Source organism: Setaria italica, chromosome IV, assembly GCF_000263155.2.
Source record: "Setaria italica strain Yugu1 chromosome IV, Setaria_italica_v2.0, whole genome shotgun sequence".
In the NCBI taxonomy this organism is placed as follows: domain Eukaryota; kingdom Viridiplantae; phylum Streptophyta; class Magnoliopsida; order Poales; family Poaceae; genus Setaria; species Setaria italica.
In genome coordinates this window covers 25,559,080-25,585,235 of record NC_028453.1, presented here as the reverse complement: position 1 = coordinate 25,585,235, position 26,156 = coordinate 25,559,080, and the positions used below count along the sequence as shown (strand labels likewise).

Here is a 26,156-nt window from a genome sequence, read left to right as displayed (position 1 = left end):
TATCGTTGAATTCAAAACCCGATTCCATTACTTCCTCCAAACGCCAATTCGGTCGGGTATCATCATCTGGGATATGCACAAACACCGTGCAATATTACTTATGACCGGTATCTTCCTTTCTCCAATAATACTCTGGGGGACTATGAAAACCCAACTCTTGTAGTGTCTTCCAGAGTAACTGCACGAACCCCGGTTTGTCCAGATAACGACCACGAGTCCACCCATCCCTATCCGTGTAACCTTCTTCGAACATCCTATAAAAGAAACGAGGTCAGGTCTAGCGGCACTCACCAAACCCAAAAGTTTTAAACATGCAATGCAATTATGATGCAACGATTCCTACGTACTTTCAGACTCATATACACACTCGTAGAAAAATTGGTGGCATCGTAATCTCTCCCTAAATAATAAACTACCGAATACTAGCGACACGCAGCAAACAGTTAGCATCTGCAAAACAATCAACCTGTTAACACTACTGCCACCTATGACTCTTGTTTTCATTATTTAAAATAGAGTCTCAGTGTTTTAAAAGGTAATATTTGTTGATTATCCCAACCTACGGCTCTGATACCAGCTGTGGCGGAACCGCCCAACTTAAGCTGGTTTAAGTGCGCCTAATCGCTGTCGAAACAGCAATTATCCGAAACGCACCTAAAACAGCATAAGTCCGGTAGTCCGTCGAGTGTCCCTCGGACTCCTCGAAGGATCCACGGCGTGTCTCATAACCATACATCAGGATAATATCCGCGATGGGATAATATCAACAAATATTACATTTTTACATACATGATTAAGAGGTACGAGTTATTACAAGATATAAGTTGAGGCAAACTTAGTGGTGCAGTGTTAGACAAGCTCTAAGATTAAACATAAATAGTTCAGGAGAAGATGCGTCGATAAACTGTTTTCTAGAGTATTGTGAGACTCAGATCAATACTCTAGGTCTTCGGGGTCTCCTCCTCGGTAGCTTCCTGTGGAGCTTCTGAAAGATAACCACAAGGGGAAAACCCTGAGTACGGGGTACTCAGCAAGTCTTACCCGACTAACCAATATAATAGTTTTTCTTTGGAATGCATGTCAGCCTTTGGGTGTGCTTGGTTGACACAATTTTTTCCGAAAAAGCTTACTATGAGTGAGGCCTTAGTTTTATCTTTTATTTGAGTTAAGTCATTACCTAACCATTCTAGATGATAACAGAAGTAAAACAATCACAGCTGTTAATTCATACAGTACTTGGCAACAGAAGATTTTATATCGCATGAGTTCATACTACGAAGCTTAACAGCGATCAAGCGCATTCATAACCGAGAATTGCGGCGATCCGGATCTAATTACATCCTGCAGGAGAGTACCCTGATCACCAGCATTATACGACTGTCCAGGTCGTACTAACAACCTCTCGATTAGCAAAGTCAATGATTAGGAATACAACTACCCGGACCCAGGGATGCACCCCCACATGGGACCCCACGTCTGGCCTGATCTCCATGTGAGTTTCAGGCTACACCCCTGCCAATCTCCAGCACGTCAAGCGCGGGTACGAAGCATTCCTGATCATAGAATTTACTAATCTACTGGGCTTTACTGGTCCCATACCTAGTAAGTGATCAGATGTTATCACTTGATCAATGGTTAAGACACGAATCGGTCCTTAACCAAATTAATCTAGCAGACAGAACTACATCTCTAGCTTCTGTCCGTTTTCATATTCCAGACTATTCTTCATAAGCAACATGTATGACTTAAGAGTTTTCCTTAAGGTTGGTAAGCCAATCATGTAAGCAAGTAAGCAATTCTAGACTTGGGTAGTTTCTAGGATTTGAACAAGTGGCAAAGATGTCCTTAAATCAAGGCATGATCATACACAAGAATAGGTTTCATTCAACTCCTAGACTTAGTGCATACAATAAACAAATAACCTATAACTAGTCACATGAAATAACGACTCCAAAATAGATAGGTATAAATGCACCGGGGCTTGCCTTGATCGTTAAAAAGATTAGTAGAAGCCGACGGATTTGCTTCACAGGGAACAAATTCAAACACTTCGTCGGACTCCAAGGGTCCTTCTGAAAATTCCCAGTAATCCTCTTCTAGTGCTTCTGGATCTACGGCACAATATATGCAGGGGTTAGAATGCAAACTTTTTAAATAACAGACTATACAACTTTCCTTCATGATAAAGTTGCAAGCCAACAAGGACTATACGACTTATCATGATAAAGTTGTAAGTCAACACACAAAATCTAAAAAGATTAACCTATGTTTTTATTTTTCTTAATTAACCCTTCCTATAGTTTTTCCTTTAATTTTTAGAAAAGGTGGTAAATAATTTCTAACTTGAAAATCTAATTTCCTATGGGTTAAGAGTTATTTGTGATTGATAAAGTATTGTTCATGTTTTTATACATTTTATAAATATTAAGTATTTATTTAATTACCTTAAAAGGAAGGCATTAAATAAATACCCAAATTTTTATTATTTTCCTAGGGTGTAAAAATTTTAATGCATAAAAGAAAATAAAACAAGCCTAACAAAATTGGTTTCACTAATTTTGGACATTCCTACAAATTTCTGTGATTAAAATGGTATAAAACGAATTTAAACGGATTATTTTGCTAAAGAAATCTAACTTTTTCCGAAAATCCCCCGGAAAAACTTTTCTTACTCACCCACGCGCTACCCTCTCTCACGAATCACTGGACCCCACGTCGTGGACCCCACCTTCCTATTCATTTCTACCCGCCGGTCCTCCTTCTTCTCCTGACGGGCCCCCACGGGCCGATTCCTTTTCTTTTTCCTTCGGCAGCCCAGCACCGGCCCACGGCCTCTTTTCTTTTTCTTCTTTTTTTTCTTCGCGACGCCGGCCTGCGTCGCTCGCGCGCGGCTCCCTGGGCCTCCGCGATGCCAGCCCAAAACCCACGCCGGCCCCTTTTCTTTTCTTTCCAGCCGAACCGCGCGCGCATGCTCTTGGGCCTCCAACGCGTCGCGGCCCAGCCACCGACTGCACCGCCTCGGCCTGCTCCTTCTCCCCCTCTTCTCTCCGACACGCGGGCCCGAGCGCCCAGCGCTTTCTTCTTCCTCCCGCCAAGACACACCCGCGACAGGGGGCGGCGCGGCTCGCCGGCCGGCGCCCTCCCGGTGGCGGAACCAGGCGACGACACCAACCCTAGACCTACACGACCCCGTGCGCGGCAACAGCTTCCCCGGAGATGGCCGGAGCCATCCCCTCCACGGCGACAGGCGGCGACTCCCTCGGTCGGCCGTGGCTCTTTGCGATAACAGCTCAACCGACTCGAACGACTGCTTCTACTCCATCGTCAGACCCTAAGGACTTGACTACGACTGCTCAAGAAGGAAGAAAGGCAGCGCAAGGTGGTTCTCACCGTGAGCGGACGGCGCGACGGCGGCGGACAGAAGCGGCGGCGAGCACGGCTATCTTGGCAAGGATGTAGGACAACGACTGGCTCGAGGTGTAGCTGGGGTGTCTGTGGAGGAGTGAGCGAGAGGAATCGACGGGAGCTGCTGGGAGGTGGTAGAATTTTGCGCGGCGGTGATACTGATCAGAGGAGAGTGGGTGGCGGTAAAAAGAAGAGCAGTGAAACGGTGGCGCGGGAACAGTAAACATTCAAGGGTTTCACCGCGCGCATGGCTGCCACCGTGGTCTACCTCTAGGCTTGCGTGGTGAGGAGGTGGCCTAGCTAGTCATGCTGGCGGGCGACCGACGACGGCAGCGGCGACACGTCTGGGTGCTCTGTCACCGCTCTTCTGGCGCCCGTGAGCTTCAGAAGCAACTGAGGGTTGATCCTCAATCCGACGGCCTCCCGTGTTTTAACAGAAGTTGAAGATAAACACAAGACCGTCATCTTTTATTTTGGCGTCGACTTGAGATAAACATCGAATCAACTGAATTCTTGAAATTTTGCTCGGTTTAGTTCTGAATGTCGACTGAATTGTAAATACAGTTCGTCAGTTTGACAGTGATGTTGACCTTACTTTGGGAACCAAATTAAGGACTTAAATCTTGTTTTGTTAATCCAACTTCCTCCTAAACATGTCCTCCTATGTCCCAATGTTCCATTTTGCTCATGAACAAGTACCTTTCTTGATCTACATTGCTCTGAATTTGGATTCAAAGTCGATGCCTAGCTGCTGTTCAGACTTAGGCATTTTCAGAGTTTCAGACACTTGTGATTTTGTGCTGACTTTGAGCTCAAGTTTGACTTCCTTCCTGTTACTGATCCTGGCCAACAACACATGATTATTGTAGTCCAAAGTCTATATTTCAACATGGTATAGTTGTTCTGGTGCACTTGGTTGAAAAATTTTCCAGAATTAAATTTTGAAAACAGACTCTGCTGCTGTTTACTGAGCTGCTGTTTTCGGACGGTGAACAGTAAACGACATTTCCCTTTTCTTTTTCTTTCTCTGATTCTTCTGTAATGTTTGGCACCAATTTAGCTCCAAACTTTTGATCCCTTAACTCCAAATAATCTCACACTTGTAATCCACATGTTTGACAAATTCTTCTGAATTTAAAATTTGAAATTCAAATTTTGGTCAAAATTTGGCCGAATTTGGAATTTTTGCCAATTTCCTTCCTTTTTCTTTTGGATTTCTTTCTGAATTTTTCATGGTCACTGCATTACTTCAAATGGCACTTATTACAATGAGGAGGAAATGGTTTCTTTCTTTTGTGCTCTCACTCCTTATTAATTGCTTTGCCACATAAGCAAAAAGCTAAGCTGTCAAAGTAATTAATAGATATAGAAACCACCATAAATACTTCATTGGGACTGCCCTTAGCCACTAAATAAGGTATTATCACCCTCAGGGGAATACATGTCATTACACACTCAGCATAGATAATCTCCTAAAAGAAAATCAGGTTGCCAAGCACTCTGCTTCTCTTACCAGCAGATTCTGTGGACCGCAGCTTTTCAGGGTAGCTAGATTTTTAGAGAATCGCTACTCAGAAAAGCTGAAACAAACAAGTCCTAGGGCACTTTGGTAGGGGCTTCCATCCCCAGGTCTTTTGAGTTTTTGTTTGGCAGGCTTTTAAAAAGGTTGATGTGGATATGGCACTGTTTAAGGAAATGGGTTCTTATAGATTGAGTAGCACACTAGCATATGATGCCACCGAATATTTGTTGGCAGTTGGCAGAGAAAGGAGTACCCCATAGCAAATGATTAGCCTATGTTCACAAGGCTTTGGTGTACTGATAATTGCAAGTTTCTACAGAACCCTCTTTAGCAAGGTGTAGAAAGTAAACTCATTCCAGTAGTTGGATTCCAAAATATCATGCTATTTGACAAATCATATTTTTATAAAAATCTCATGTTAAATATGGTTTGTATCCTAGTTGTCAAACTAGGAGTGATCTTAGTACAATAGTATCATCCTGATGTCATCTGTGAAGATTAATAAAGGTTATCAAATGATCATATAAATGCTGATCTTCAAGGAAGCATGCAGGCCGTCCTAGCTCAGTGGTAGAGCGCGTGGCTTTTAACCACGTGGTCGTGGGTTCGATCCCCACGGACGGCGGTATATATGCATCGTTTTTAGAAATTTTATTTTCTGGTTGTGAAACATGCCTAGGTTTGTCGACTTAAAAAAGGGCTGCGAATTTAACTTTTACATTTTTGTTCGGTACAAATTCATCTTGGCGTACCAAATAGCATACCACAATGTGTAACATTTTGGTTTGATTCGGATTATTTTGTCCCACGCAATCAGTGATTGAATAAAATACGTGATTGAACAAGCAAGCACATGATTGGTAGCGGATGCAACAGGCCAACACGAGCCAGTGAAACATATATAGAATCTGGCATAGCAAGAACAAGGAATGGGCATCGATCTCATCAGAACGACAGAATCGTGCCGGTGAGAACCACCAGCACTCTTGTTCGTAGCCATCTGCCGTGCATACGAAATTACAACACCTCAACCTCGCCTAAATTCATGCGAACATAGATGGGTCTACTGATCGATAGTCTGGTACATCCACGATTAGGATCAGAAGAGCTTGTATGGAGAGGCCGCATCGAGTGGATGAATGAGGTATGTGAGCACAAGGGCAATCAGCATCAGCACGTACGCGATCCCCTGGTCAATTGATGTGCCTGCATCGATAAGTTATTGCACGGTTTAGCATATTGTGACTCAAAAGAAACAAAATAATTGACAGCGCAAAGATAAAATATAAGGTTGCACGTCATCGACTGCAAGAACTCTGACTGGTTAAGATTGGCCTGCTGAATACGAACTCTAGACCAAAAATGACTAGTTTGAACTATTGCTACTACTTGCAAACTGGCGTCTCCACCCAAAGCCTGCTAAATTGTCTTGCACAAGTCAGACACGTAATGCATCAGAAGGTCACAGAGTCTTCCATAGAATCAACGTGGCAGATTTAGGTAGTACTCGTACTAATGGAAATACTTTACCGAGTATTGAGTGTGCATGCTCCTATCTTCTTTGGTCTAGCCACAGTGTCAAGAATTTCTAGACCATTGGGCTGGAATTATGGTGGAACTTTGTCTAGAAAACGAAACCCTTTTGGATGCTCAGCCCTTAATCCTTTTATTGAAGGTTGCATCAAATTGTGGACACTAAACCCTTGGTCAACTCTATGCTAAATAAAAGAATATGTCACTATTGTTCATAATGCTTTTCAAAACTATTGTTCATAAAACAGTAAGTGTGCTTATGTAAACAACCCTTCGTGAACTCTATGCTAAAAAGAAGATGAGCCTACAGAAAACAGCAGTGCTTCGTAGTTCGTACTAAGGACTCGATAGCAGGTGGAATCGAACACGCGGCTGAACGACTGATGCCTGCCAGGAAGCACATGGCTGGCGCCTGGCTGCAGCCGAGACGCGTGGGGCCCAGGCGCCAGCGACACGCATCAAGAAACAGAGGTACGGATCGACGAACTGAACTCAGACTCAAAGGAGTCGACAGAGAGATAGCAGGCGGAGGAGGAGCAGGATGTGGGGAGAGGGGGTCTCAGTACCGTCGCTGGTGGGTGGTGGGGCCGGCGGCTGCGCGTGCGCGGCGGCGGCGGCGAAGGAGACCGGCATGGCGATGCCCACGAGCAGCAGGGCCGCCGCTGCGAGACCCATGGAGCACCACGCGGCCATCTACCTCCTTCGCTCTTCTCCGCCTCGGGTTCCTGGTACCGGGGAAGGCAGCGGCGCCGACGAAGAGGGCGGGGAGGAGGGCGAAACGCCGAAAGGGAATTGCGCGACGCCGCCTCGCCTTCCCTCCGTCTGCTCCCTCGCTTTGTCTGCTCCTCCTCCACTTAAATTTCGGTTTCGGGAACGCAACCAACGTGCGCGCGCGCGCGGGGGCGGAGGGAGGCAAGGCGCCACGGCGGGCGTGCTGGCGGGCTGGCGGCGTCTTTATAGCACGAGCGTCAAAACGACCGTAGCATTCAACAACCACGTGTCCTTTGCCCCGGTGAATCGCCACCGATGACACGCGGCCCCAGGCGGCCTGAGCTAAAAGTTCCGACGGTCAGCGAGGAGACCAGTAACTCCGCGCCATTTCCGCGTGCGGGATTCCGGGGACGGACCAGACTCCTCTGCAGGTAGATTCATCGCTGACTTGTGGGTCCAAGGGTGCGTCAGGGTGAAAAGCGGAGGATACGGGTGGATCCAGCGTTTATGGCGGCTACGGACCCCACGCGCGTCCGGCCGGCTCCGTAGACCATGCGGAAGCGCCGCGCCAGGCTGTCCTGTGAATTGAGATCAGCAAACCGCCACCCGGCCGGGATTTTTTTTTCACTCGGCGGTACACGTTCCACTGCTCAGGAGCATTTGATATCAGATGCTACCATGTCACGTTGTATGCTAATTAGAAAAACTAAATATGGATTATTATAAAATTAATTGCAGTATCCCTAGGTTAATTGGCAAGACGAATCTATTAAGCCTAATTAATCCATCATTAGCAAATAGTTACTGTAGCACCACATTGTCAAATCATGGACTAATTAGGCTTAATAGATTCGTCTCACGAATTAGACTCCATCTGTGTAATTAGTTTTGTAATTAGACTATGTTTAATACTCCTAATTAGTATCTAAACATCCGATATGACAGGGCTAAACTTTAACCCCCTGAGCCAAACACCCCTTCAGTAACCGACTGGGCCGGACACATGGAGATGGGGCCTGCGCGTCAGTGCAAAGGGACTAGAGCACGCTGAAGCGACAACTCCTCCTCCCACGGAACCACCACCCTTAGAACTAGCTGACTGCTGGCATTCGATTGTTGCAGCATCGGAAGAGGTATATTTTTTCCATTTTGGCCTTTTTCGAACCCCTAGCGGAAAGATTCCTAGTAATAGACCCTCAGCACGGCGCCATGGGTCTCGACGCCGTATGCGAATGGCACGGCGCCATTACCTTTGGCGCCGTGCTCCGCCACGTCAACCCCAACGTGGTGGAACATGACGCTAGGTGTAAACTCTCGGCACCAAATGTCACGGCGCCGTGATGTTAACGCACGGCGCTAAGCTGTCTGGCGTTGTGCTGAAGCTTGGCGCTAACTCACTTGGCGTAGTGCGGTTATATACCGGCGCAATGGTTTGTGGCACCGTGGCACAAATCCTTGTTCTTCCACCACCTCCTTGGATCCTTGGTCCACCACCTCGTTGGAACCTTGATCTAGTTTGATTTTGTTGGCATGAAACCATCGTTGTGATTGGCTATCTTTATTTTATGCTGTTGAACTCTTTAGTTGAAATATTATTGGATCTTGCATATAAGTTTAATTTGCATGGATAGCCTAGTAATATATTGTAAAAGCATTGCATTAAAATAAAAATCCTGGCTTTCATTATATTGAAATACATCAAGAAAGGCTATTTTGGTGAAGTTATTATTGCATGACACTCCAGTACACTATGATATGCAATAACACCAAACACCTTTTACCTACACAATCTATTACATTTTGCAGTGGCATGTATGGCACATTTGTGTAGTAAAAACGTGTCATTGCTAAACCTAACATACCTTAGGTTAACATAAATAACCAGGTGCAGCACCAAAGATGTAGTGCCTAGTAGTACGGTCTTTGGAGTACTACGTGGGTCCAGATTGGGAGTTGCCACCACCACCAGAGGAAGGTGAAGTGGAAGGTTTATTCTTTTTCATGTGGTAACCGCACTTGCACCATGGATTTGGGCAGATAGGGTCATCCTTGATGCTAATGATCCACTAAGGACCCAAGCATTATCTTCGGCGTCTCCCTCTAGAGTCTCGTTCCTATGCTTGAGATCATAGATCTTGCACTGGAGGTACTCGATATACTCTTTGGTGTGGTCATGGATGGGAGGATCCACCTACTTCGCACACCTGCAATTTTCCTCATCTTGCATGCCCTGTGGATGTTTTCAATCATAAGCAATGTATTTTGATGCATGAGTAAATTTCTACGAAGAGTCGATTACTCACCAAACCATATAGGCATCTGAAGAAGTGACGACGGCCATTTCCATAGTTGTCGTACATCTTGACGATACAAGGCTCGCCATGGATGTTGTTGAGCCCTCCATGCTTTCCCATACTTGATTGTGTACTGTTGATGGCAGTTAGCATGTCAATTTATGAACCGCAAGCACACGGATCAGTTGTAGCTCTTCCCTTAGAGTAATCCCCCAAGATTTATCAATCGATGGAACAAGTGGATTTGCACACTTAACTAAGCACTAATCTATGTAACCGAAGGTTCTTTGTATAAGATAAGATTAAACTAACAAGGGAACTAAGCGATCTAGATTAAAGTAGATAGAGAGTATGAATGCGAACAAGATAGATAAAACGCTTGTCCTAGGGATCTAAGATCACTTGTAGATGCAATCGCCAAGCATGAAAGTGATCACTTGTAGATGCAATCGCCAAGCATCAAAGGACTCGATCTAAGTGTTATCGTGAGTAGATGTGAACTATGCTAAACACTTTCCCTCTCGCACGTTGTCACTACACGAGGATACTCAACTACTGGATGATAAGAACACGGCATAGTGATCATTCTAGATAAGCAAATAAGTAACCCAAAGTAGCGTTGGCTAGCCATTACATGAAAGAGCATCATCAAGATATGATTGATAACAAATAGATCTTAAACAAGAGATTCAACAATTGCAAATCAAGATCTCCATTCAACCCCGAGGATAAACAGAGACTTTACCCCATGATCTTACACATGTTAAGAAAATTTTGGGTAAGGGACACCTTGTAGATCAATTGAACCGAAGACGACGATGAATGGGGGCAGGAAAGTCTCAAGCTGGTCGGCCTGGGCACCTCCAAGCTGATCGGCTTGTGAGGTTTCTCCCTCCTCTAGTGCTCTGCTTCGTGTGGCTTCTTGTAGATCCAACTTTCTCTCTGTTTTTCCTCCTTGTGGCGGTGGTGGATAGTGTTTGCGTGGTGTTTTTTCCTCTCTCTTCAACTCTTTCAAGTAATTCATGAGTGGGTATTTATAATCTCCAATAGGCTGCGACTCTGAGTCAATGGTTGATGGAAAAACCCTAGAGATGTCGTGGACGTCATGCTGAAGAAATGGGAGGCCGACCGGGCCCAAGAATGGGCCAGGCCGATCAGCCCAGAGGGTACCAGGCTGATCAGCATAGGCCCTTTCTAGCCTTTCTGGTCCTCTCCTTCCTTGTGCTGGCTTTCCTCGATGACCCATGTCTAATATCCATTAAGCTCTTTATGAAAACCCCCTTGATTATGTCGTATTTCCTGTCAAAATACAATATTCTCCAAAATACAACACATATGCAATAATGGGGTTATTTCAGGTGCCAAGTGGCGGGTTAGTATAAGAATAAGCATGAAAATACTAGTTAAATAGCACTAAAAATGTGTAAATAATGAGCGTCAATGATCCCCCCACGCTTAACTCTTGCTCGTCCTTGAGCAAGTCAGGCGACTATAAACTTCTCCAACAGGGTTGAATAAGTATCTTAAACCAAACCTGAGCAAGCGAGTCAAGCACCTAGCCTTCAAATAGAAGATCAGAGGAGCAGCAAAGATAATCAAAGTATAGGTGTTCAAAAATTTATCTAAGCAAAACTACCCCACAACTTCTATTCAGAACCAAGTAACTTTAAGAATCAACTACACTTACTTTCTAGCTCTCTTTGGAGGGTTTTTCTTTTGTCATAAAAATATTCTCCCTGCAACAAAAATTGAATTCTTTCCAGGTGTTTACATGTCACTCAATAAAAGGTGGCTATCCTATTTTCTTTCAAGCTCTCATCTCTCAAAAGTCACTCAATTATATGGTGGAGCTTGGGTACGGCTAGCTAGAGTTAACACTTATATTATCGAATTAAGAAAACTCTCTAACGGTTGCCTACCTTTTGAGCCAATGATCATAAGAATATATCCGCATAATGTGAGGTTTTCAAGGATAAGAAGATATAGAATGGTGGATATGTGCAAAGGCAAATAAAATAATGACTCTGAGGCACAAATGATGTCTTCGTCGTCGGATTGCACATGGTTGGAAAAGAAAATCCGTTCTATAAACAAGGTCATCCTTCTTTGCACTTTTTTTGATCTTCATGAAATTAAAAACTCCTCCTTTATTTCTTTCTTTCTTCCCCTATTATTTCTTTCTCTTTTTCTCAATACTTTTTCTTCTTTCTTTCTTTTATTTTTTTCTTCTTTTCTCCGAGCCTCCTCTGAATAGCACACCATAAAATTTAGTTTTAAGATGTTCCAGAGGCCTTCCAGGATTTTTCCACACGCGAATTAAGGGTAGGAGGCCCCAGGCCGATTGGCCTGGCCTCTCCTTTCCTCCCTTATGGCTCTTCTTTCTGGTGAAGCTTCCTTATCTTGTATCTCATAATATTTCATAAACCTCAACCAGAAAACAGAATAGATCTTCATATATTGAGTTGTGTTTAGGGATGGCAACGGGGAATTCCCCATCAGGGAATAGCCTCCCATCCCCGCCCCCGCGGGGATAAAACTCCCCGTCCCTGTCCCTGCCAATGCTCATGAGGGAGTTTTCTTCCCATCCCCACCCCCGTGCGGGGATTAAATCCGCACGGGTTCCCCGTCCCCATGAACTATGCAGTGCAAAATGTTGCTGGAGAGGGGCAAATGTAAATCAATGGTAAAACACAAGAACACACAAATAATTCTCACAAGAATAAAAAAAACACTAACAGCTATCATCGCATAAAATCCAAAGAATATACAAGGAGGAAAAAAAGAATCAAATAAGAGATTGGAGTGTCCACCGAATAGGAACTAATAATTAACTAGATCTCTTGCTTAGCATCCTGACCACACTGCCTCCTTTGGGTGGTTCTTGTTTGGGATTTTTCTATCGATGGGGTTCACAGGTGTGCTAGAGCCTGAGAGCCTGAGCCGGCCGTTGGCGTGCAGCTGCGAGCCGACAATGTAAAGGAGCACGACGCACGGGGATGCAGGTGGGAGTGCAATGCACAGGCACAATGATGCACCAGGTAGGGTACCCGAGGTAGTGTTTTGGTTAGTAGGGCTAATCGAGATCAGGAACTCGAAGGTAAATGCAGACACACGATTTAGATAGGTTCGGACTTCTAGATTGCGTAATACCCTACGTCTTGTGTATTAGTTGGATTGAATTACTTTGGAGGGGTCCCTGCCTCACCTTATTTTGCTGAGAGCAGGGTTACAGGTCGGTTATTTTACAAGAACACTAGTAGGATTCGACTAGATGAGTTCTACTCTTATTGCTACGAGTACATTTCCTAATCCTCAACTAGTTCTTGTCTTGCCACGTGAACTACGCCATCTTGCACCATAGTCTCCGTGTCAGATGCGTCTCGGTGTCCAGCCCAATATTTAAGACTATCCAAACCTTCTGAGGCCCATAGATGTATGTACAACAAGCCCCGAGTACTTTTTAGTCAAATGCAGTAGTTCCGAGTACTTTTGTAAGCTTCACCGACTAGTCTTGGTGTTCTTCGAGCACTTCATCAGGTTGAGTCTTCAAAGGTACATGAGCACTGCCATGCGGCTAGAATATGCTCAAACCTCATTTAACTTAATCTTGAATCCTTCAACTTTAAATTTTATATGGAAGTGCGACGAAAGTCGCACTCCATATGAAGTAGCCCCTGAGCCTTAGTGAAAGGACCGAGATGTCGCCTAGAGGGGGGTGAATAGGCGAGATGATCAATTTATAAAACTTCAACCCACTCAGTAGCACTGCTCAGGCTAAACTTGTCAGACAGGTTCACCAGACCGGTCACATCGGTCTAGGCAGGGTGACACACAAGTGCTGCTTGAGTCCCTCCTTGACTTCTAGCACTAACCAAACTTGGAGAGTGGCTTTTGTAGATGATTTCCAACAGGGGAAAATAGTCCCTACACACAAGACAAGCACACCCAAGTAGATTGAAGCGGAAGCGCAAGTAAGTTACTAGAAATCAACAAGTGAAGCAAACCAAAATGAAGAGACGAGGATTTGTTTATCCGAAGTTCAGATTCACCGCAATGAATCCTACGACTCCGTTGAGGAGCCTATTGGAATACGAATCTATTTAAACTCCCTTCCAACAAGCCGGGTCTCTTTCAACCACTTTCCTCGTCTCGACTAGTTGATATTTTTCCTTGCGGAGGCAAGATCGCAGCCCTCAAAAACTTGCCGCTGCTCACCACACCTTGGGAGCTAGCCAGCGACGCCTAGCCATCTAGGAGGCACATCTCCAAGAGTAACAAATGATTCAAAGGCTTTCTCTATGCGAACCACAAGTGCTCAAGCTATAGATTGCTCTTTTCAGCTCACTAATGCTCACACAAGATCACTCTCTCAACCCAATTTAAAGATTTCTCAAGAATCACTCAAGTCTCACAAAGAGATGTTGGGGAGAGCTTCTGGTCACTAGATAGTGTCCAAGTCGTGTGCAACCAGCAGCCCACCAAGGAGGGGGCCAAGGGGTTTATATAACCCCACAAACCAGAAAGTAGCCGTTGGAGCTGATCAAACTAGTCAGACCGGTTGCTAAACCGGTTAGACCGGTCTAGTTTGAAAAACTAGCCGGCTTCCTCAGACCAGTCAGACCGGTCTGCCAAACCGATTTGGCTGAGTTAGTCGTTAGCTGACTGAACCCCAGACTGGTTTGGCTGAGTTAGCCCCAAAACTTTCAAACACTCACTTTTGGTTCACTTACTGGTGGAAACAACCATTGTTAGTTGAGTTGGGACAGTTAGCTCACTCAAGGGTTTGGGTAGGAATTAAAAACCAAATTTTATATAAGAACTCAACTTTTTGCCAATATAAAGTTGTAGAACTGTTCAAACTAAACAACTTTCATAATTTGCACTTCCTTTGATTTTGAGTGGAAGGCACTCAAAAACTAGGTCAAAGTTTGGTCAACTTCAATTCAAATTCAAACCAACTTTTCTTGGCGTTCCACCAAAGTTTCAACAAGTTTATCTCCAAATCTGTTGTGTTTTTCACCTAATAGCTTTTGTAGAAGTGGTAGCCCAGGGTTCAAACTCCAACTTTTGTATTTGAAGAATTCAAAATTTCGTTTAAAATTTCGGAGAAAATCCAGGCCAAAGATCCTGCCTACGTGCGCCACGCGCGAACCCACGTGCGTCGAGATCGCGGTGATCACGCACGACATGTGCGTCGGTGCCACGTCGCGACACCTGGCTAGCCTTCGCCGTCGGCAACAAGACCAGATGAACCCGGGCTTCGCGCAACCGCGCGCCGCACGATCTCCCCTTCCCCATGCCAAATCCCCCCGGCCAACCCTGGGACGCGGGCCATGCATGCGCGAGCTCCGCATGCCACTGGCGGCCACTAACACGCCACCTCCGCTTGCCGCCTCTGCCTGCCGCCTCTGCCCGACTGCCTCTGGCCTGCCCAATTGCGCACCAAGCTTATCCTGACGCTCGCCAGCTCGCCCACGCTAAGTTGCCGCTATAAAAGGCGCCCTCCCGCGCTCACCGGCGCCACCCCTCACCCCTGCACCAAACCTCGCCGCTCGCCTTTGGCCCCCGCCATCGAGCTCACCATTCCGAGCCACGCCGGAGCCGCTTAAGCCCTCCGCTGCACCACCTGAGCCTCACGCCACCTACCCGAGCCCTCCCCTGGCGTCCTTCACCATCACTTTCGCCGGAGATGAATCTCCTGTGGCGCGGCCGCCATTGCGTCACGGAGCACCGCTGCCGGACCTCCTCCACCCTAGACCCCCACAGCGCGCCGACCACTGGTGAGCTGCTCGTCACTCCCCAGCCCTCACCCCGCACCTACCTCGTCGGAGCTCGTCGGATTTCGCCAAAGCGCCGGCGGCCGAGCCGCCAAGGATGACATTGCAAAGCCAAATAAATTTCCTAGGGTCTTAGGTGTAAAATGCAAGGGCCTTGTTGTGAAGCTTCAAAAGATTTAAGGGCCTGGTCGTAAAACGTGTTTTCCTTTTTCGGTTTTAAATTGATTTAAATGGCTGAAACTTGGAAAATGCATAGGAAATGGTAGAAAAAGGGAAAACTATGAAACTTGTTTTTCTAGGTTCCTGATAATATCTAGTATAATTTAAAAATATTCATGTGCATGTTACTATTCTGAATCTAGCACTAGAATTTATTTAATATAAAAGCCAATAAATACCTTTTAAATCATATAGTGCTTTGAAAAATGTGAAACCACTTAGGTTAGCTTCCTTTTGACATGCATGTTCTCGATCTGTAAGTTGTGCTACTGAAATCCATGATGTTCCTACTATTTTAAATTCAAATGCTTAATTGCTATTTTAATATTGTTATTTGCATAATTAATAGTGGACAGTAGATAAAAATGCAAGCTAAATTTTGCTAGAATCTTGATGTCCTTGTCTGACTAGTAAAAATACTTGCTCCTATAAAATATGTGTTTTCCATCACTTAAGAAAATACGTTATTTAATCTCCTTATTATGTGATATATAGTTTTCATGCTCATAAAACCCTAAAATATTTACAGTAGCATATGTTAGTGTTGGTAATCCTTCTTTAAAATTTGTGGAACCAAACTGATGATGAAACTCTACTTAAAAATCATTCTTCTTGTTCTGCAATTTAACACTGTTTGTTTTTTTGGAAATTCTATAGATGTCAAATGCATCTCAAGTTTTTCAGTAAATCACTTGTGTAGAGGGAAAGCTTCTGTAAAAAATTCATGATCATATCTTAGCAGATGCTTCCAGAAACATTTATTCATGTTTCAGAGCTAGTTTATTTATTAATAAAAATTGCTACCTGAAATGGTAGACTAGCAAAATGATTAATTATGTTTTTATTCAGAAACAGGATAACTTTTGAAATGATTGTCAAACAATACCAACATGACACCACCTTTCTTTTATGAATTCTAAGTTGTTAGAATCTTATATGTGTACACAATCACCATCAAAGTAAAATCCAGGTTTTAATTACAACCCACCTTGTTTTGCGAAGAAAGAAAGGGTAAAATCTTGTCTAGGTGAATGTGGTCAAAATGCACCCTAAGCTTTTACAATGTTAACGAAATGCAACCTACACCATGAAAACTTGTAATTGAAATCTTATGCATACGCATCTCGTGTAGAAGCTAATCTCGCTGACGGTACGTACGAGTTGGTCCGAACTTGATCGAGGCCACACAAGACTCGAGCCAAGCTTCGGAAGAGCCATAGGCTAGCGTAGTACAAGAAGGCAAGCCCCAGAGCATAACCTTGGTTTCTAAAATTATGCAATACTTATGTTACCTATGTTTGTGCATTAAGTTCATAAGAGTTGCTTGAAATCTTAGTTGCATACTCCTAGTACCCATGTGTTGAATACTAGCATGATAAGTCATGTAGTTGCTATGCTAAATAGGGATATGATAAAAGTCGAGTGATTTCCTGCCAGTCGCGAGCTATAGGAGTTGCCTATTTACTTATGTTGGAATCATAAGATTAATGGGCGGGGCTTGGTAATATGTTTTGGAATTGGTGGATGTCCCGTCTATTTAGAGGAAAACTGCTAAGGTCAAAATGTATTTGAGTTGTGGTCAAGTGTTTGAACATACTAGACACATACCGAGTATGGGATCGGGAAGCCTAGTACCTGATTGAACTGGGGTGTGGACATACTCCTCGCTCTCTTTGGAACCTGGTTCCCCTAATGCATCATGTGGGTACAAGTGCAGCCTCGGTAAGGCGTCGTTCTGGGACCGGTGGGGCCTTGTATCCAAGGGAAGTGGGACCTGGACACGTGCTGGGGATCAATGGGGACAGTTGATGTATGTGAACCAGGTGTGGTACGCATATGTCATGTGTTTAGGTCCATCTTGTAAGGTTAAGAAATTGGATTCGAATCGTCTGCTTCTCACAGTTTGGGACTGCTTGACCGCCTTTCTGCATTGAGAAAGAAGAGGAACAAATATTGATGATTAATATGGATACTTGATTAATTTGCTTGTTTCACCATGCTTGCTTAGAATAAGTGCTTACCTAGAATGGTTAGTCAACTAGAACTTGGTGCTAAAACTTGAAAGTAAGGATCCACTTTAGAAGCTTTTGGCAAACAAACCCCTCAGCCAAAAAGCCTCGCATGTCTAGGAGTTGGTGGATTAGATACCACCTGATGGGTAAGTCTTGCAGAGTATTAGTATACTCAGCCTTCCTTTTGGCTATGTTTTCAGGTAATGTTGATTTTGAGGATATGATTGTCAGTGTGACTTAGCCGTCTCAGCTCCCTCCAGGTTGGACAGTTGATGTGGGACCCATCCTCGGTCGGCGAGGATCATGGTGAGTGATATCATGGCAAGCTTCACCATGATATTATGTATCGTTGTTAGAACTACTATTTTCTTTTCCCGCTGCTTTAAACTCTGAACTACTCTTTTATGCATTTGAACACTCGGTTGTAGTAACTTAATGTGGGACCTATAATATGTTATCTGGATTGTAATCTCTAGACTCATCTTCGTGCGAGCTTTGTATGCTTGTTTTGATCAGAAACACGTGGTTGTATTGGGTGAAACCTGACAGACTACCATTTTAATTTGATTAAAGTGTTTATTCGCAGTGGAGGCGATGTTGAGAATACTTTAGCTGGGTTAATTTGTGTGGTTCTGTCACAGCTGGTATCTGAGCCAAAAGCATACACTAGAGAAAGCAACAAGCCCTAAACACTCATTTCGATAAAACTTGCCTAGAAAAATCGTGTTTGAAAAATGCGTTGGTACGTTAAGGATGAAAGTTAGTCTGTGAAGCCCTAGGGGATTATGGGTTGATCAGGTGGCTAACTAACTTATTGGTTATATTATACTGACTTCCAGCACATTTACTTTCTGTCAAAACTTACTTTCTTGCACAACGGTTGGCGCAGGGATACGGCGATTGCTATAACGTACCCACGACACGATATCCAAATATGGTGGCGGTACATAAAAATATGGTTGTCTCAAGGGTATGGCGATTGCTGTAATGTACCCATAGCATTATATGAAAATATGATGGTGGCACATAAAAAGTGAATACGCTTTCTCGGCATATGAACGTTGTCCATACAACAGAAATCGTATGGATGCCGTTTCTATAAGTGAATGGAAATGAATGGGGACGCTTTCATGAGTGCTGGCATGAAAGGTTCAGTTGTACAAATAATCTTCTTCAGGTACACTAACCGCGCTTACGTTGAGTTAACGAATGGTTAGAAACTTGACTAGCTATTATAGGGAGAGCCGTAAATTGTTGCCATGCCACCGGCACTAACCCCGTAAGTCCAAGTAATTAGCAGTTGTTTGATTTGTGAGGATGCATAGGCAATGCATGCATCATGTTAAAAACTTGCAAATTGGAAGCTTGAACAACCCTTGCATGGATAACATGTCAACCTAATGAAGTTCTCACCAAAATTCTTACTGATCGCTTAAGGATTTTCTAGTTGGCTTGGACTGCAGCTACCTACTGTTGGAAATTTTCGAGCTTCTAAATGATCTTAGTTCCAGAAACATCCTATAGGAAAGTAGTTCAAAATTTAGCATGGGTTATTCTGTAAAAATTCCATAAAATTTGGCTTAGTAGAACTCAAGTTATACTCAAATTAGTAACCCACTGTTTGCTGAAAAAATTCTGAATGCACAGTCAATAGAGATTGAATTTTTTTCGACCACATTAGGATCAGTTTCTGTCCAGTGTCCTAAAAGAAAAATGGTAGACAACATAGCAGAGAACCTTCTGGTAAAATTTCACGATTTTTGAGTTAGTGGTTTGAGAGTTATGGTCAGAATTGTGATGCACGGTTGCAGAAAATTCAAACTAGACCACAGTGGAAAGATCTGAGTCTAGGACCCTCTTAGAGGCTGTTTTAGCAAAAGTTTTGCATACCAAACTTGTATCCAAATATCTGAGGAACATTTTGGTAAAGTTTGGAAAAATTTGGATGTGTACTCTTTGAGTTATGACCATTTCTCTATCTGTCCAGAAATCTGTTTTCACTCTTGGATAAGTGACTTTCTAGTTCTCACACACCTCCTCGATTTTTGTTCTTCCAGATGGCTGACCCTATGTGTGGATATGGACGGACGAGTTCTCTCAGACTGCCTGCACTGGGAGGGTTTTTCTTCCATCTTGTGGGGAGTCTTGAGCTCAGCAGGGTATACCACTCCTCCCCGTTACACGGGCAAGGAGTACGAGGAGTACGACATACCCTGTTGTCGTATGCACCTCACCCTTTTTTCCCACCAGGCGCACCCCGAGTGTCCACCCTTGGAGGTTGAGGCATTTGGCTACCGCTTTGATGATACTTGGGAGGCAGCTGCTCTCCAGGGGCTCACTACTTTTTGTAGTCAGCACCCCGAGGAGGTGATCCTGGCTCCCATAGGGCTATTCTCGTCACCTTAGGCCGATGACCCTATGTGGATTGACCGGATGGACAACATGGGGCTTTTGGGATTCGTTTGCCCCCAGGAGCCTATCTTCACTACAGCTCGGTGCATGAATGCACTGTACCAACTGCAGGCTCTCCAAGGCGAGGCTATGGCTAAGTTGACCGATCTGGCGCAAGCCAATCAGATCTCGTTTAATAAGATTAACCACTAGATGATCGACCTCTTGCTTGAGATAGTCGACAAGGACATGCAGATTGCCCAGATGGAGACCCAGAAAGGAGAGGTTCAGCAGGAGTTAGATGACAGAGGGGCCGATATGGAGGTCTTGGTGGATCAGATCCATGATCTCAACATGGAGTTGGAGGATGCCAATGACCACATGGAGATGCATCATGAGCAGGAGGCCGCTATGCAAGCCCCTCCCTCAGTCATGGATAAGGAAGAGGATGCCAAGGAGATAGAGGGTGTTTTTGGCATGGACGTAGAGAGTGGAGCACCACAACTACCACTTTGGGGAGCTCACTCTCCGATGCTTAGCGTCTCCTCAGTTAATGACTTGGATGATTTTTAAATGTTAGAGATGATTTGTGTATACTCCTCGGTGTAGCCTAATTTTGGACATGGATGTAATTGGCTAACTTAGAGTTGAGTATTATTTTGTGTAGAGGATGCTATGGATGTGACCCTTGGTATTGGGGGTTTGTTTCCAAAAACTTGATGATGATGTAACCAGCATGTTAATGACCAACTTTCTGCGGCAGAAATGTGTTTGAATTTTTACCCTAGTTTCCTTCCATCTCTGAGCTGTTTAATGAATACAAAAGTTGTTGGAAATTTTATAATATGAATGCTCACAAAATCTCAGAATCATTGGACCTTTCTGGCTCAAGTTATGAGCAAAACATCAAAGCTTGGCCTGCTGAAAAACAGCCAGGACAGAGATGCAAAGATGGAATTTTTTGGCCTAGATAACACTTGAATTGGTCTCTGAGCTGAATACCAAAGTTCTAGTACACAAAATTTCCTACTCACCAACCAAAGATGAGAATTTATGAGAGCTTGAGTCAGGAGATATGAATTTTCTCCTAAGCAACAGTTTTCTGCCCGCAATATTTTGACTGCATGATGAACTTTAACATTCCGCAAATGATTTACCTTGTTTCAGCTTCAAAATTATGTGACTAATGGGAAAAGTTCATCCTTGTAGATGGTGCACGGAACGTGCCAGAACCCCACTGGTTTTGGACCAAGTGGTAGCGAGCAGCAACAACCACCACCACCACCCCCCTTCTATGGAGGCAATATTGGCTGCCCAGACCGAACTGCTGTGACACATCGTCCAAGGATAGCAGCAGCAGCCGCCTCACGGTGGGAGGACTGTCCACCAACTGTGGATTGCAAGTTACGAGGACTTCTTGGGCACCCAGCCCCCGTTGTTTCACAAAATAGAGGAGCCTCTGGATGCCGACGCCTGGATTCGCACCATCGAATCCAAGTTCTTGCTCCTCACGGCACCTTGTCCATATGAGAACAATGCCAAGTTCGCGGCCCAGCAGCTCGTGGTTCCGCATGACTTTGGTGGGACCACTATCATGCTATGCTGCCGGCTGATCATGTGGTACCTTGGGACGAGTTCAAGGTCGCCTTCAGGGGCCATCATATCCCCGAAGGTTTATTGGAGAGGAAGTTGAACGAGTTTTTGGCACTCACGCAGGGCACGCGCAATGTGCTCTAGTACGCCTAGGCCTTCAATGATCTGTATTAGTATTCGGCTTATCATGCTGACACCAACGAGAAGAAGAGAGACCACTTTCGCAGAGGTCTCAATACCAAGCTCAGGGAACGGCTAAATCCCATCTAGGTGAATAGTTATAATGAGCTGGTAAACTTGGCGATCACGCAAGAGGATTGTATCTTGGCTCATCTGGCAGACAAGAAGAGGAAGGCTCCAATGCCACCAGCTAGTGTCTCAAGCCAGAAATTTTAGCTAGTTTCAAATGCTCCACCCTGAGTTCCTCAGAGAACTCCTCAGCCTGGATGTTGGGTCATCAGGCCGCCTCAGCAGAGGGAGCTCAATGTTTCCCTAACTTTTAGCAGCAAGGCCCAAGGCCAAATGCCCCACAGCTAGCTTGCACTAGCGATGGGAACTGGTATTTCATCTGTGGGAGCCCAAATCATTTTGCTAAGGAATGTCTGTAGAATAGGCTCCAGAACCAGTGATAGGGTTCAAACCAGAACAAGGGCAAGAGGCAGAAGGTCCAGGTCAAGCAAGGGAGGCTTAACTTCACCACACTCGCTAATCTTCCTGAGGGTGCACCAGCAATGATGGGTATTTTCTCTATCCATAACCGGCCTATGGTTATATTATTTGATTCTGGTGCATCACATATCTTTGTTGGAACAAAATTCAGTGCTAATGTGGATTGGATTTCTATCACACCAAATGGTCTTATATGATTTCAGCACCTGGTGGTAAAATTGCTTCCGACCAAATAACATGTCATGTGCCACTCAAGTTGGGTAGTAAAATTTTCAAAACCAACCTTATTATCTTGGGTTTGGAAGGCATAGATATAATTTTGGGGACAAATTGGATGACTCAGCATAAGGTCACGATAGACATTGCAGCACAGACCGTCCAAATAAACTCACCTACACATGGATCTTCCACACTTTACTTGCCAGCCCAAGAGTGCATAAATTCATGCGCTTATCCAGTAATAGAGTCTTGACTAGAGGATATTCCCGTGGTATGCGAGTATGCTGATGTTTTTCCGGATGACTTGCTAGGAATGCCCCCAGATAGGGACATTGAATTTGCCATTGAGCTACAACCAGGCACGGCACCTATATCAAAGAGACCTTATCGAATGCCGCTTGTGGAGTTGGCAGAGATGAAAACCCAGCTTCAAGAGCTATTAGATAAGGGTTTCATTCGCCCAAGCACATCACCTTGGGGCTGTCCAGCTCTTTTTGTGAAGAAGAAGGATGATAGTTTGAGGATGTGTGTAGACTATCGACCTCTCAATGCGGTGATTATCAAGAATAAGTATCCACTAGCCCGTGTTGAAGTCCTCTTTGATCAACTCGCTAGAGCCAGAATATTCTCCAAGATTGATCTCTGCTCTAGCTATCATCAAATTAAGATCCAGCCGAGTGATATCCCTAAGACCACCTTCTCTACTCGATATGGATTATATGAGTACTTAGTCATGTCCTTTGAGCTCACAAATGCTCCTGCCTACTTCATGTATCTCATGAATTCGGTGTTTATGCCTGAGCTTGACAAGTTCGTCGTGGTCTTCATTGATGACATCCTCATATATTCCAAAAATGAGGAAGAGCATGCTCAATACCTTCGCATTGTTCTCCAATGCCTTAGAGATCATCAGCTTTATGCCAAGTTCTCTAAGTGTGAATTTTGGCTGGATTGTGTGAAATTCTTGGGACACACCATATCCAGTGAAGGCATAGCAGTTGACCTAAGCAAGGTACAGGAGGTGATGGACTGGAAGTCATCCACTTCTGTTCATTTCTTGGTCTAGCAGGCTATTATCATCATTTCATTCCGGATTTCTCAAAGATAGCCAAGCCAATGATCGAGTTGTTAAAGAAAGGGGTTAAGTTTGTATGGAGCAAAAAATGTGAAGAAGCTTTCCACACTTTATGAAAACTACTGACCTCAGCACCAGTCTTAGCCCAACCAGATAATACCAAGCCCTTTGACGTTTACTGTGACGCCTTTGGCACTGGTCTCAGATGTGTTCTTATGTAAGACAATCGAGTCATTGCTTATGCTTCACGTGCACTTCGGCCTCAGGAGCATAATTACCCGACACATGACCTTGAGCTAGCAGCGGTGATTCATGCTCTGAAGATCTGGAGACATTATTTGATGGGTGCTCACTGCAATATCTACACCAATCATAAAAGTCTCAAGTACATCTTCACTCAAGCCGATCTGAATATGTGTCAAAGAAGATGGTTGGTATTGATTAAGGATTATAATCTAGAGGTGCATTATCACCCCGGTAAGGCTAACGTGGTTGCAGATGCATTAAGCCGCAAGGCTCATTGCAATTGCCTTTCCGCAGGAAACTTCACAGAAACCTTGTGTCATGAGATGAGGAAGCTTAAATTGGAAATTATTCCTCAAGGCATACTAAGCCACATCTCTATTGAACCTACCTTGCACGATCAAATCATTATGGCACAGCTAGGGGACGAAGAGATAAAACTCATTAAGCAAAAGCTTTCTCAAAGGGATGAAGGATATAAGAGTTTCCGCCAAGACTAGAAAGGAGTTGTATGGTACTAGGACCGCTTAGTTGTTCCAGCAAATCATGATCTCTGAAAGCAAATCCTGGATGAGGCACATCTCTCCAAATTCTCTATTCACCCAGGTAGCACCAAAATGTACCAAGACCTCATACAAAATTTTTGGTGAAATGGGATCAAACCAAAGATTGTTAAATATGTGTCGGAATGCGACACTTGCCAAGGGGTAAAAGCAAGCCCTGGAGCATAACCTTGGTTTCTAAAATTATGCAATACTTGTGTTTCCTATGTTTGTGCATTAAGTTCATAGGAGTTGCTTGAAACCTTAGATGCATGCTCCTAGTACCGATGTGTTGAATACTAGCATGATAAGTCGTGTAGTTGCTATGCTTAATAGGGACATGGTAAAAGTCGAGTGATTTCCTATCACTCGCGAGTTATAGGAGTTGCCTGTTTACTTATGTTGGAATCATAAGGTTAACGGGCGGGGCTTGGTAATATGTTTTGGAATTGGTGGATATCCTGTTTGTTTAGAGGAAAATTGCTAAGGTCAAAATGTATTTGAGTTGTGGTTAAGTTTTTGAACGTACTAGACACATACCGAGTATGGGATCGGGAAGCCTAGTACCTGATTGAACGGGCATGGACATACTCCCCGCTCTCTCTGGAACCGGGTTCCCCTGATGCATCATGTGGGTACAAGTGTAGACTCAGTACGGTGTTGTTTCGGGACCGGTGGGGCCTTGTATCCAAGGGAAGTGGGACCTGGACATGTGCTGGGGATCGATGGGGACGGTTGATGTATGTGAACCTAGTGTGGTACACATATATGTCATGTGTTTAGGTCCACCTTGCAAGTTTAAGAAATTCAATTCGAATCATCTGCTTCTCACAGTTTAGGACTGCTTGATCGCTTTTCTGCACTGAGAAAGAAGAGGAACAAATATTGATGATTAATATGGATACTTGATTAATTTGCTTGTTTCACCATGCTTGCTTAGAATAAGTGCTTACCTAGAATGGTTAATCAACTAGAACTTGGTGCTAAAACTTGAAAGGATACACTTTAGAAGCTTTTGGCAGACAAACCCCTCAGCCAAAAAGCCTCGCATGTCTAGGAGTTGGTGGATTAGATAGCACCTGACAGGTAAGTCTTGCGGAGTATTAGTATACTAAGCCTTGCTTGTGGCTATGTTTTCAGGTAATCTTGATTTTGAGGATATGATTGCCAGTGTGACTTGGCCGTCTTAGCTCCCTCTGGGTTGGACGGTTGAGTGGGACCCATCCTCGGTCGGCGAGGATCGTGGTGAGTGATATCATGGTAGGCTTCACTATGATATTATGTATCATCGTTAGAAGCATCATTTTCTTTTCCCGCTGCTTTGAACTTTGAACTACTCTTTTATGCATTTGAACACTCAATTGTAATAACTTAATGTGGGACCTGTAATATGTTATCTGGATTGTTGTAATCTCTGGACTCGTCTTCGTGCAAGCTTTGTATGCTTGTTTTGATCAGAAACACATGGTTGTATCAGGTGGAACCTAACAGACTACCATTTTAATTCGATTAAAGTGTTTATTCGTAGTGGAGGTGATGTTGAGAACACTTTATCCGAGTTAATTTGGGTGGTTCTATGACACCAATAGTCTAGTTTCTCAGACCCAGGACGATATCCTCTCATCTTGGACCCAGTAGTCGTTGGCTCCAGACTCACAAAGGTACTCATCGATGGCGGTAGTGGTCTCAACGTACTCTTCGTCAAGACACTGAGGAACATGGGCCTCGACATTACTGACATGCTCACCCCAACGAACTCTCCATTCTACAGGATTGTCCCAGGCAATGCGGCTGTACCCCTTGGTCAGGTGGTTTTGCTAGTTACCTTTGGGACCAAAGAACACTACCGAACATAGTACATCCGGTTTGAGGTGGCAGGCTTCGAAACATTGTATCACGCTATCCTTGGAAGACCTGCATTGGTCAAATTCATGACGATCCCACACTACGT

General features: G+C 44.3%; 1 protein-coding gene and 1 non-coding gene across 2 annotated transcripts; one reads left to right on the top strand and one right to left on the bottom strand.

The window, feature by feature from the left end:
- Positions 1-5,480: 5,480 nt before the first annotated feature.
- Positions 5,481-5,552, top strand: TRNAK-UUU. Its single transcript has one exon. It is a non-coding gene; the product is annotated as a tRNA-Lys (tRNA).
- A 236-nt stretch (positions 5,553-5,788) lies between these two features.
- Positions 5,789-7,376, bottom strand: LOC101784176 (arabinogalactan peptide 16). Its single transcript, XM_004965430.2, has 2 exons — positions 7,027-7,376; positions 5,789-6,133 (listed from the first exon to the last, which is right to left on the bottom strand). The coding sequence occupies exons 1-2, from the start codon at positions 7,151-7,153 to the stop codon at positions 6,027-6,029; spliced, it is 234 nt and encodes a 77-aa protein (XP_004965487.1). The 5' UTR covers positions 7,154-7,376; the 3' UTR covers positions 5,789-6,026.
- Positions 7,377-26,156: the final 18,780 nt, after the last annotated feature.